Source organism: Micropterus salmoides, unplaced genomic scaffold (genome assembly GCF_014851395.1).
Source record: "Micropterus salmoides isolate LMB-PRFRI ecotype aquatic unplaced genomic scaffold, ASM1485139v1 Ms_hic_scaffold_4, whole genome shotgun sequence".
Lineage (NCBI taxonomy): Eukaryota > Metazoa > Chordata > Actinopteri > Centrarchiformes > Centrarchidae > Micropterus > Micropterus salmoides.
The window spans coordinates 4,013,319-4,027,016 of NW_024043372.1; the positions used below are offsets into that span (position 1 = coordinate 4,013,319).

General features: G+C 39.3%; 1 protein-coding gene across 2 annotated transcripts in view; it reads left to right on the top strand.

Annotated features, from left to right (window-relative positions):
• The first annotated feature begins 6,700 nt into the window (after window positions 1-6,700).
• LOC119886073 (butyrophilin-like protein 10) overlaps window positions 6,701-13,698 on the top strand; it is a 72,775-nt gene continuing 65,777 nt past the window's right edge. The window contains exons 1-2 of one of the 2 annotated variants that reach the window (XM_038696586.1): window positions 6,721-7,152; window positions 8,718-9,056. In XM_038696586.1, coding sequence (XP_038552514.1) covers window positions 7,065-7,152; window positions 8,718-9,056 — 427 coding nt within the window. In that variant the 5' untranslated portion in view covers window positions 6,721-7,064. Of the gene's footprint in view, window positions 7,153-8,717; window positions 9,057-13,698 lie in introns of both variants that reach the window. The other variant, XM_038696583.1, reaches the window with a different exon arrangement.

Sequence of the window (13,698 nt, forward strand, 5' to 3'; positions counted from 1 at the left end):
CAAACGGCGGTACTCGCCGAGATGTTTCCTCACCCCAAAATCTCATGAACCCACATACGGCGAGTTCGTCCTCTCTCTACCTGCTTCAGCCTTCTCTTCATACAGAACAAGGGCCAGAGAGCAAGTGCTCTACTGTGCTGACATTTTTACATCCAGTAAAGTTTCAGCTGGCAAAAAACACTTGGTGGACACGGGCCCTTAGTCTCCTCAGAAGCACCTTTAAAGCTCAATGGATATTTGGACTGTTTTGCTACCATTAACCTTCACCAACTTACTTCAGTTGTGTCCTCGTCCAAACCAACGACCTGCCTCACAGACCCCATCCCAACCAAAGTGCTCAAAGAAGTTTTGCCCTCAGCTGGCACTTCTTTGTTAAATATTATCAACCTTTCTTTGACAACGGGCTATGTACCTCAGCTTTTTAAGGAAGCGGTTATTGAACCACTTCTTAAAAAGCCTGCTCTTGATGTTCAGGCGTTTTCGACCGATATCTAACCTTCCTTTCATATCCAAGATCCTTGAAAAAACTGTGGCAAATCAACTCTGCTCAAAATTTTCAGTCAGGTTTCAGAATGCATCATAGTACAGAGACAGCACTGGTGAAAATCTCTAATGATCTTTTAACAGCATCAGATAAGGAACTAGCATCTGTATTGGTCTTGTTAGATCTAAGTGCGACATTTGATACAATTGATCACCATATTTTACTACAGAGACTTGAACACTTAATCGCCATTAAAGGAACTGCTTTAAGCTGGTTTAAATCATACTTATCAGATCGCACCCAGTTTGTACATGTAAACGATAAGTCCTCTCTGCACAGCAGAGTTACCCATGGAGTTCCACAAGGTTCAGTCCTTGGACCTGTATTATTCACCTTATATGCTTCCACTAGGTAATATCATTAGGAACCACAGTATAAATTTTCAATGTTATTCTGATGACACTTAGTTATATCTTTCTATCAGACCTGATGAAACCAACCAGTTAGCTAGGCTTCAGATGTGCAACAAAGATGCGAAGACCTGGATGTCTTATAATTTCTTGATATTGAACTCTGAAAAAACTGAGGTTGTAGTACTCTGATCTGCTTGATGTTGTTCTTTAGTCCAGCAGCTCAGCTTCTACAGACTGATTCAATCAGAAACATTAAAATGGCTCCAACATTCCAACGTTCCTCTGTGTTTTTCTGTTAAACACACTTTAATCCTCATTTACAAGCAGAGAAGAGACGAACAAGAAACATCAGTGTTACATTTATAATCCTGTTATTGTCCTTTTAATAGCTGAGGTGATGGCGCAATGGATAAGACTATGCCCGAGCAAGACACTTAACCCCTAGTTGCTCCAGAGGCGTGTGATCTCTGACATATAAAGCAATTATAAGTCGCTTTGGATAAAAGCATCAGCTAAATGAATAAATGTAATGTAAATGTAATGTGTCTGTTTACTGTGTTCACAGGAGCATCTGCAAAGCCGTGCATCTGTACACTTAATCAAACGAAGGACTGGGCCCTGCTGCAGTGTGAAGTTCTTGGTGCTTTTCCTAAACCTACAGTAGAGTGGCAGGACAGTGCTGCAAACAAACTTCTTGCTGAGGAGCCACAGGTCTCAGAAAGAGGAGGCAGCTTCTACATCATCCTCCAAACTACTGTGATGAAGACCGACCGCTATCGCTGTGTAGCCACACAGGAGGAGATCAAACATCAGATTTATGCTGAGACCTTCGTGTTTATCAGTGGTGAGATTCTTCCTGGTTGTGTTTTGTATTTAAGGAATTTCAATAGTTGTTGTTGTTTTTTTAAAAATGTTTACCTACCTTCAGACTGAACACAAAGCAGATTGTGATGAAGACGTCTGCACAAGTTTGAAGTTTAGCTTGATTAAAGCTAAAATCAAATATAAAATATATATCATGATATTGTGTAGGGTTGCAACTAATAATTATTTTTGTTTTTGATTAATCTGTTGTTGTTTTTTTATTATTTGAATTTTTTGTTTATAAAATGTCCCAAAATAGTAAAAAGAAAAGATTCCACTGTGTATTTGAGCAGGACGACATCAGCCAAGATCAAACCTAATCACTTTACCAGGTGAAATTCATCCCAGTGATCTTTTCTGAAAATAGTTTTAGATGTTTACATGGTGTTATTTTAATGTTCATAGACTTTAGCAGCATGGCCGCCTCAGTAGTAGTTCTGTGTAGGTAATAACCAGTGTGCTGTACATGATATACAGTTTACATTCTGAGTGTGACTCTAGGTTTTGTTGTGTGTTTCAGAGAAACTGTTTGAGGACACAAGCAGCAGAGGGGACGTCACAGGATGGTTTGGTGGAATCGTTTTAGGAGCTGTAATTCTTGCTGCAGTTCAAGCTTTGCTAGTAGCTACAAAGCGCATCACAGTACGCTGTAATAAAGGTGAGTTTATATAAATGTATCAACATATTCATCATGTGCAGACATCAACATAACAGATACTTACAGAGACCGTCTCGCGTCACAAGGTTATCGTTTTCTCAGATATATTATGTTGGACGTTTTGCCTTTATTTGACAGGAGCAACTGAAGAGAGAGAGGAAACCAGGGAGAGACATGATGACATTGAGCAGAGCATCTGAACCTGTGTAATCCAACCTTAGCGCTCCACCAGGTGAGCTACTGAGGCGCCCGTTAAGTTCGTATTTACATTTATGAAAAAGAAAATCCACTGAGCCTTTATTTATTTGTGAGGCCTCTGGTTCTCATTCTGATTGTTAAAATAAATATAACAAGTTATAAATACATAACTGTCCTTTAAATGGATGGTTTGATTTCACAAATGTGCAAGGAGACATCTGGGTAATTTTAGACTGAATTTTGTGTACTTAGGGTACTAAGAGTCAAAAACAAAGGGGAATAATGGGAAAACATATTTGATGGTCAGAATGGTTTTATCACTGCAATATTGTGATACAAATTTGGTAATATGGTGACATTAACAACATGGGAGCTGCAGAGCGCTCTCTGGTGGACAAACTATGTAACACACTCATGACATGATTGTAGGATCCATCTCTCTGTTTCTTTTTTATTTGTCATTAAATAATAAACACTGATTCAGATTTATCTGATATGAGCCTTTATTGATTTATCGGTCAGGCTCTAGTACAAATTATATGTTTAATGCTGTGACTTTTTACCTGGAAACAAAATAACTCTGAATCATGTTTCTATTTAATTTCATAGTAATTTTCTGTCCTTGCACAATGTAATGTGATGTATATCTGTTTTAAAGAGTGCACGTCTGTTTTCAGTCAACTCAACAGTATCTTGGCCTTCAGCTTCAACCTTAGTGATCACCTTGGAGTGCTTTTTCATATTTATTGTGTTCTTAGGTTACTAAAATATTACTCTAATACTAAATAGTTTTGCCTCACTGCTACCTAAATTATGTTTTCCATTATTCCGCTTTTGTTTTTGACCATTATTAACCTGTTAGTTGCATTTAAGTTTAATATTACCCAGATATACTCATTGTTAATACCAAGATATTGGTTATTACTTTTTTTTTACCATGTTATTAACAAGCTACCAAGTTCTACCAAGTTTTCATACTCTGAGGCCAGATTTGTCCTCCTGTCATCATCATCAGGTTTATGGTTCTTAAAAAGTAACAACAGGTTAGTTGTAGATCTGAAACAATTAGCTGATTAACTGATTAATCATTAGGTAATTTAATTTATCAAGCAAAAATCCCAAACTTTCTCTGGTTCCAGCTTCAACAACAGTTGCAGGTTGAATGTTTGTGCAGCTGAAGTGATTAGAGTCATGTATATTCTGCAGGTGGAGATCCATAAACTGTGTCTCCCAGCTGTGATTGACTCTTAAACTTTCCTGTTAACAAAGACTTGTGTGAGCAGAGAGCTTCATTTGGCAGCACAGTGGGTTTCTGTAGTGGTGGAAGCTGAAATGATCACATATTGTTAAATGTGATTTCACAGGTTTAGGATGTTTGTTTGGAGGTGGACCTCAGGGTAACGCTGAACGCTGAGTCATCTCTAAAACTAATTCATTCATGAACTGATAAAAACCATTCAGACTAACGTCTCAATCAGTCTCCAATATTAACTGTTTGAGAATCGGCTTTCAAGAGGGAATCTTTTTGGGAGGGGACGATTCTGTTTGTGTGTTGACTTTATGTAATATATACTTTTCTTTTCTGCAGGTTCTTGTGAGCAGAAGCACGGTCAATGTAAAGATCCTTCAGAGGTGCTTTTAAGGTGTGTGTGTGTGTGTGTGTGTGTGTGTGTGTGTGTGTGTGTGTGTGAATGGATCATGCATATTAGTTGCAAACATCCAAATATCATTTAAGACAGGAGCTGGACCGATAGAAGACAGCAATGAAAACATGAAAAAGATATTGTAGCTCTATTAAAGGGTCAATTCTGTAAAATCAATCAAGACCCTATTTTGATACTAATGGGGAAATTAGTCCAGAAGTGAGCGAGCGTGATGCTGTCTGGTTATTTCAAGGATTATGTTGAAGCAAGTTTCACTGCTGCAGACTCCCTCGATAAAAACAGTAATTTTACCTTGCAGAACATGGGAGTTGCTCATCTACCGCTGCGTCGATCTGATGAGTTTGTTTGTTATTGTTTGACTTTGGCGGGGTTTTTGTGTGTTTGTGTTATTGTGTGATGTTTTAAAATAGTTTAAAAAATCTATTTCACACAATAACACAAACTAACCGTGGCAGCAGATGAGCTCACTGGCTTCTCGCCGGGCCCTGGAGGTTTTATAAACTGTGAGCCTTGTACTAAATCACATATGATAAACACTAGATTCTGCTGAGTTCAGTCATGATTAAGAACAGAAGTTCAGCATTTACACTAACACTGTCCCCACCCAGAGGACATGTGATTGTTTAATTTGATTGATTTGATTGAACACTAAAATGCACTTAATGTTTTTTACACACTACGCCATTTCATTCACTGACAATGAACGAATTGAGGCAAAACTTTAATTTTCGGTGGACACAGAACGAGAATATTCGTGTCCGACTTTGTTTAAAATGTTTGAATAAGAAAAATGAATGAATATTCTACTACAGTTTTTTTCATTTTGTTCCCTGAGTGAAAAGGCTACACATGGGACGTGACTAAACTTAAGCCTGCTAAACACTATATTTCATCCCTTTAATGTGAATCTCTTTTTTTTTCTTAAAATGAATGTAAAGATAAATGTAATGTCACTTTTGTTTTGTTATAGGAGTTTTTGTTGAACTTGAAGCATGTAGTACTTTATGCCAATGTTGACTGCTGCTATTATTTTTATTATTATAATGTTAATATAAGTTTATAATATACACTATAATACAATACATATAATAAAGGGTTGTCGGTAGGACTTTATAATAACTGCACACTATAAAGCATTAGTTAAGCATTAGTAAATAAGGAATTCATCATTTATAAAGCATTATTCATACATTAATACACATTACTTAACAACTGCTTCATAGTGTTTAGATAATAAAAAAATAAAACATTTATAACTGTTTATGAATGACTTACTAATGTGTATTAATGTATGAGCAATGCTTTATAAATGATGATCTCTGTATTTACTAATACTTAACTACACACTTTATAGTGTGTAGTTATTATAAAGTGCTACCGGATTGTCTTGTTACATTTCACCACACTAATGGTCGTTGGCTCATAAATATTGAATGTGCTCATATCGCTCTGCATCCATTATGTAAAAATATATTTTTTTATGTATGTAGCCTGTAATAAAGCATTTAAATAATTGACTTCTGTTTGCCAGGAAGTTAAATGTGCTGAGGAGTGTTGTTGTGAATAAGCTGAAGTTGTAATCTTTATATTTTTATTTAATTTATTTGTATTGTTGACATCAAACTAGCATGTTGAATGTTCTTTTGTCATAAAACATTTTCAAAGCTGATTTAAAAAAGTGCTCTGATTGGAAGTTCGTGTTGCAGAGTTGTCTTTATTTTTTGTTACATGTAGGGCTGACCCCAAATAGCCAAAGATTTCCTCCCAATAAGTTAATACACAGCCTGTTACAATATACATTGTCTAGAGAGGACCACTTGCTGAGGAGACAGAGCCCCAGCTTCAGCGGTGTTGGGCCGAGTTGTCGGCACCTTGCGGGACTTGCAGATAATTTATCATCGTTGATGAACCACTCAAATAATATTTTATCGTTTTTAAATAGCCGGCTACTTGAAATAGACCTGCGAGGAACGCAACATGCATGCAGATCCTATGGGGAAGTTGAGCCACCCCTTGTTTCTCAGCAACCATGGACAAAATTGGTTATATGAATGGACATTTTTGAAGAGTTGATCATTTTACTCACCCTTTGATGGAGAGAGGCCCATGGAATAAGTGATCAGCACATTTAAGATCAAAGAAATGTTTTTTGCCATTCAAAGTGATTAATGTTCAAGGAGTCCTGATTCTTGTGTCTGAGCAGACAGGTTTGAGAAAATTGTACGCATGTGTTAGTGCTTTAGGAAGTTACAATATGAGGCTAAACTGTTAGCATGATGTTACTCTTGAACTGCTGGATGACACAATTTTGTCCCTCGTATGGTTGAGCCAAGAGTCCACTTTTTTTGGAAACCCATATTTTAAAAACAGTTTATTTTAGATCCAAATTGATTTTTACAAGTTGATGCACCACATCCTAAAATATATATGTACATATTTCAGTTGGAGGCATTACTGTCATGTCCGCACTTAAAAGACACATCAGGTAAAAACCGGCTCACCCCCCCGACGAGGGTTTGTTTCGTTTCGTTTCCGGCAGCTGACGTTACCGCAGTCTTTAAAGGGGGAAAGTGTACCACGCATGCGCAGAACTCCACGGAGCCTGTGTTTTGGTCTAGACTGTTTATGCTCCAAAGTTACTGTTATAGTTATTATTGTGAAATACTGAAGCCTTAAATCATATCGCCTTGTTCAAAAGCTACTGACAGTTTATTCATTTAACTTCAAATATCTCAGCTGACTGTCTCCGAGGAGGCTTGTTAGTTAACTGTGCAGATGTCATCATGTTCACGCCCAGACTGACAGCTCCGGCTCTTTCCTTGTGTTTCTTCCTGCTGGATCTGTGTGGAATAATACTCCTGCATGCAAACGGTAAGAAAGTTAATTCCCAATAAATAGTTATATGTTATCTATCGAGTGATAGTAAACAAGACACCTCGCGCTGTGAGTCGCTGCCTCATTGTGTCAAAGAAGTAAAGAAGCTGATTGTTTTGGGATAAAAACATCTAAAAACTGAAGAGCAGACTTTCTGTGTTTGTCACTGTGAGCTGAACTTAACGTGTTTGTGGGTTTATCCATATTTGTTTTGGACCTGAAGTGAACCCCCCCTGTTTTAACCGTAGAGTACATACTGTGGAGGACCGATCCTGACACAGTCAGAAATAAATACAGAAATAAATAAATGCTCAATAAATAAATAAGCATCCAATTGAATACACAAAAAAATAAAGCAAATAAATAAATGTAGGTAGTAATTAAATTATACAAGGAGACATAAATGTATATATTTTAATTAGTGCCTTTACTTATTCACCTTTGTTATAATTACCTTGTTTATTTATTGTCTGTTTTAATCTTCACCTTTATTTATTAATTTTTTAAATGTATTTATTTATGTGTGTGTTTTAATATTTTTGTCTGTTTTATTCTTCCTTTGTATTTATTTACCTTATTTATTTTCACCCATGGTATTTATTTCTGCCTGTCCTTTTTAAATTTCTGTATGCATTTTTGCCTCATTATGCAAATGAGGAGGGGCTGTGACTCAAGGGTCATCTTCTCTGCTATTGGTGGACCAGTCAGACAGGAGAGCTCCTACTCTGCCTGCAGACATCAACGATCTTGCCCCTCACACAGTCAGATGGCTTCTTTCAGTGCGCTGAGGTGTTTAACAACTCTGTTTGAAGACACTACCAGCCATGTCTTCCTTCTCTTTTCATGTGGACACTCTGAACTACAGAGTTTTCAATTAGCGACTTATACGTACACAGAACTGCAGGAAAGTGAGCTGTTGTTTCTGGGAGCCACATCAGTTAGCCGCAGCTAAATCTGGAGTGCACTCCTATTCTAGTATTTACGGTAAATACACGGAGCAGCTCGTTGCTCTCCATAACATTCTGCCTCTGGAGAACTAGAGAATACTCTGCTGCTGAAACAAGTATCTGAAACTAGTAATGTGCTTTTTACGAGTATTATCATAGTAAAATTGTGTTAATATCCCTTTTATCAATTTACAATAAATACAGAAACTTTTGTTAAAAAAACTTATCTTGCTATTGTGAGCAGCACTGTGCTTTGAAGCTCGATTCTGAGGCTGTTCTGTAAATAGTTTTCTAATAAATATGGTAATATATATTACTGCCTGCTTACAAGCTGTTAAACCACCATGTGCATTACCTGCCTACATGTCTACTTACAAACTGTAGAGTTTATTGTCTGTATCATGTGACTCATCAGGTTTCTCATGTCAGCCTAAATATTCTTAAATGATGCCAACATGAAAAATCTCCATAAATAATGTGCCGACTAACTAACGTGTTTATAAACTGGTGTTTCAGAGTCATTGAGGTGACATGTAAATGTGTTATCTGATGTTCTGTCTGAACCTGATTGATCTCTATTTGAACAGAATGACTAAAATAATCTTCTTCTTTCAGTGTCGGGTGACGTCAGAGTGGTTGTGAAAGAAGGACGTGACGCCATTTTACCCTGTTCACTCAGCACCAAGGAGAACGCTGAGGAGAAACTCTTTGACTGGAAGAAAGATGGTCAGCAGGACGTTTTCTTTTATGATGCGGGAATTCATTCTAATAACGGCCGTCCAGGTCAAGATCAGCAGTTCAAAGGTCGCGTCTCACATTTTCAAGATGAGCTGAAGTACGGCAACGCCTCCATCATCATCAGAAATACGAAGGTGACCGACAGTGGAGACTACAGCTGTGATTTTCCACATCTGCAGCCAAGACAGATATTCAACATTCAGCTTGTTGTTGTTGGTGAGTGTTTTCATTAAACAGTTAAATCTATAAATATTGTTCATCAAGATCTCCAGCTGTTCTTTAAGGTTTCGTTTGACTCCAGCTGTTCTTGTCTGTTCAGTCTTCTGTTTTGTTCTGTTCTGACTTTAATTCCCCGATGGTGCACTTCTACCCCACGATCCTAGTCCATCCTCACTTCCTCCAACACCATTTGGTATACGGCTGCACTGCCAAGGACAGCGTAGCATTCACTCAGCAGAGAAGGTGATTGGCTGCAATCTTCGATCCTTCCATGACCTGTTCTTCTTCCGTGAACTAAACTTCACTGTTCACCTTTTCCTCTCTTCTGCTGCATTCACCTGCTGCTCGCTCTCTCTCTCTTGCACAGCCACACACTCACTACACTCACAAAAAGGAGCTCCTCGTCCTCTTCTTCTCCTGTTCTCACTTGTCCGTTCGGTCTTCTGTTTAAACCATTGACAACAAGGAACACGTTGAAAGTACGACTTCAATTTACATATCAGCAATTTAAGTAAACACAGTGTTGCAGCCATTTTGTCTTCAAAGCTGAAACCAGACACGATAATGAGGAACAATTCAAAAAGACCTTCTCAGAGTACACCAGAGGGCTTCATTTAGGTACGTAGGTCCATTTATTGTCACAATATAACAGGTTACATAGTGAAAAAATGAGCTTTGTAACTCCCTTCTGCTACACAGCAGACAATAATACATTAATACAGAATAAATTGTGAAAAATTATAAACTGGAAACTTCTGTATCTCTTCCCAGAAGGCAGCAGGGTGAACAGGCTGTGGTTGGGTGGGTACTGTCCTTTAGTATCCATTGGGCTCTGCGTAGGCGCCTCACTCCACCTCACCAATGTAAAAGCTGACTAGAGCTTGGTGTGGGAATTTGGCCTTCTTAAGCTTCCTCAAGAAATATAGTCGTTTCTGAGCTTTCTTCACCAGCGTGGAGATGTGAGACGACCATGTCAGGTTCTCTGTGATTCCCAGGAACCTGAAACTGTTCACCTGCTCCACCTCAGCTCCACTGATGTAGACAGGGGTGTGTGTCTTTATCTCCTTGGTTTTGCTGACGTTGAGCAGCAGGTTCTTCTCTGCAAGATTAGGAATTTCCTCCCGACATGAAGTCTCATCGTTGTTTGAAATCCGGCCGGTGATGGTGGTGTCGTCCACAAACTTCACAACAGAGTTCTCTCTGTGTTGGAGGATGCAGTCGTGGGTGTACAGTGTGAACAGGAGGGGGCTGAGCACACAGCCCTGGGGGGCTCCGGTGTTGAGCACTAGAGTGGAGGTGAGTCCGCCAATCCGAACTGACTGGGGTCTGTTTGTGAGGAAGTCCAATATCCAGTAGCAGAGTGTTATGTTTAAACCCAGAGTGCTGAGTTGGTTGATCAGCTCCATGAGGGAGATTGTGTTGAACGCTGAGCTGAAATCCACAAACAGCATTATGATGTTTTTTTCTCAAGGTGTGTGAGGGCTGAGTGGAGGGCAGTGGAGATCCTCTGTGGATCTGTTGGTTCTGAAAGCAAACTGGTGAGGTTCCAGGCTGGCTGGGATGTTGTTCTTTATGTGCTGAAGAACCAGTTTCTCAAAGCTCTTCATCAGAACGGGAGTGAGTGCCACATGGCGGTAGTCGTTCAGACTAGACACTGCAGACGTTTTAGGTAGAGGAACGATGGTGGCTGTCTTAAAGCAGGTGGGAACCCTCTCCTGAGGCAGCGAGATGTTGAAAATGTCAGAAATAACATCAACAGGCTGACTGGCACAGGATTTTAGTACACGGCCGGGAATGTTTTCAGGCCCAGCTGATTTCCTCATATTCACTCTCAGCAGGACTCTCCTCACATCTGCTGACAGGGGCCGGTCCTCTGGAGGTGGAGGAGACTTTACAGCTGACTCCTTGTTGAGGAGATCAAGCATAAAAGGTGTTTAGTTCATCTGGTAATGTGGCCTCACACATGACGTGGGAGCTCCTGCTTTTGTAGCCTGTGATGTTTTAGATGGCCTGCCACATATCTTTGGTGTTGTTGGTGTTGAGGTCTCTCTCCAGTCTCTGCTGATGTCGCCTCCTTGATGCCAGCTTTCAGTCTCGCTCTGACGGTGCTGTAAGCTTCTTTATCACCCGACTGAAAAGCAGCTGTTTTGGCTCTGAATAGAGCCCTAACCTCTCGTTTTAGTGGTCACCGCATCATTGGCACATTTGACAATGTTTGATGTCACTGATGATGTATATTCCTCAGGGTTGATGTGGCTCTCCTGGGCGGCGGCCTCTCTGAACACACACCGATCTGTGCTCCCAAAACAGTCCTGCAGAGCTGCTGTAGATTCATCTGTCCACACTTCGACTGTTTTAACTGTTGGCTTGACCCTTTTAATCAGCTGGCTGTAAGTGGGCTGAGGAAGCAGCGAAATATGGTCCGATAAACCAAAATGGGGACGGGGAGGGCTTTGTAGCTGCCAGGAATATTGGTGTAGACGTGGTCCAGCGTGTTTGATCCTCTGGTGGGGATGTGGACATGCTGATGGAATTTAGGTGACACTGTTCTGAGATCTGTTTTGATGTTTGCGTGTTAAAAGATTTTCTTCAACAGGGGTTTGGTTTGCAAACATGTCACCTTTTTCATCCCTCCTGAGTTTGCAGGTCTGATTTTTAAACTAACATTGTCTAACTGTCTGCTTGCTGTAGCTTCATATTAACTGCACGTACGTAAGTGTGTTATCGATCTTCTTATCTAACTCTCTGCAAACAGGAAATTGGTAAGTGGAGTTCTGCCTAATCAGTTTCACCTGCTGAGCTCAATCAGAAAGATTCTGACGCATCTTGTCACCATCTTACTAGATGATGATCTAAACGTGCAGCTCTGTCTTTAAATACTTGGCCTCCGCTGTGAATCGGAACCTCTGCTCATGTTTCCCTCTGACTCCATTTTTGAAGGTAACAAATGACTTCATTAGTAGGCCATGCACTGTGTGTGAATTAATGTTCTAATTTGTCTTTCAGATCTCACCTTCAAAGACCGTTCAGGAGAAATCCCAGGTGGGTGATGAGTTATTTATTTAACCATGAAGAAGCTCAGATATAATCTCTTTCTAAACGGAGACCTGGCTAAGAATGTCCACTGACACACATGACAATAATACATTAAAACATCTTCCAAGACACCTATACATACACTTAAAGAATCCAGCCTATGGGAAACATCTACACTCCTACTTAAAGACATCTGTAACCTGGGACTTGAACTCCATAAGAGGTACCAGCACCTGTAACTGGAGAATCTTCTGTAAGGAGTTCAATGTTGACGGTGTACAAAATGATATTACTCATCTCTACGTCTGTAATGTGTGCTACAACTCTCTAAGCCTCAGTACCTTAAAATGTTTGATGCAGTCTCTTCATTTTGCCTAATCTCTACTAGGGCTCTATGAAATCCAGATTCCAGAAGTTATTTTTCCCCCCAAATTCTGTGTTTTACAATTTAAGCACATTTTGTCATCAGAAACAGTGTAGTGTGGTGGATGAATACAATTTCATCATTTCAATAAGAAATATTAAAAATGTAATCAATATAATGAATGTGATGAATCATGCAAATATGCATATAGAAATATTCAAATGTGCAGTTATTTATGTGGACATAAATGTAGGTTATTCAAATACTATAAAACTACAAATACACAATACAGTACATCCTGATAGTTAAATTATATATTCTGGTTGGTCAGTGGGTAGTTTATTAGGCACACCTGTACAGATTAATGTGAGCCAACACAACTGTGATTTTGACAGATCTGTGAACAATATTTGAGAGAAATAGGCCTTTTGTGTACATAGAGAAAGTCTCAGATCTTTAAGTTCAGCTCATGATGAATGGGGGCAAAAACAAAAGTGTTGTGTTTATAATTTTGTTCAGTGTATGTTTTCAGTGGTGTATAAAGACCTTATGAACCGTTATGTTTTTATTACCTTAGAATGAGCCTATTCTACAGTATTTACATACACCGCGGGTCCTCTTACATTGAAGTCGCCATGTTTCTACAGTAGCCCAAAACGGAAACACAGCGCTTCAGGGCGCGTTTTGTCACTACGTTCTTCTTCTTCTTGTAGAATTCTGGCAGTGTAGACACTCATCACTACGTTGAATACGTATGTTACGTGGAAGAAGAAGTAATACTATACAGCAGCGGCCGGCTAATAATTTTGTGTGATGAGAATATCAGACACAATATTTACATTAAACATTATGGTGTTTGGTTAGCTCAGTCTGTAAAGTGCAGGATTCTCTTCTAGAAGGTTGTGAGTAAGATCACATGTTCCGCATCCATCAACCTACAGATGCTTTTGCATTTCCCCAGTATCTCCAGGCAGAAGACTTTTAGGGGAATCACGTTTTCTGACGGCTCTTTTAGAGGTGTGTCAAGCAGGCTGCAGACTCTTTTAAGTAAAAGCCCCCAATTCAACTCCAGTATATTGTTTCTGGCGGGCAGTTTTGACGAGGGTCATAATCAGAGAGAATTAATATGTTTCTCTTGTCAGTGTTTGTATAAACTTTATCTAATGTGTCGTTTATAATGGACTGTGGTGCACAAACAGTGACAGTGTTTCACACTCTTTGCTTACATTTTCCATGTTG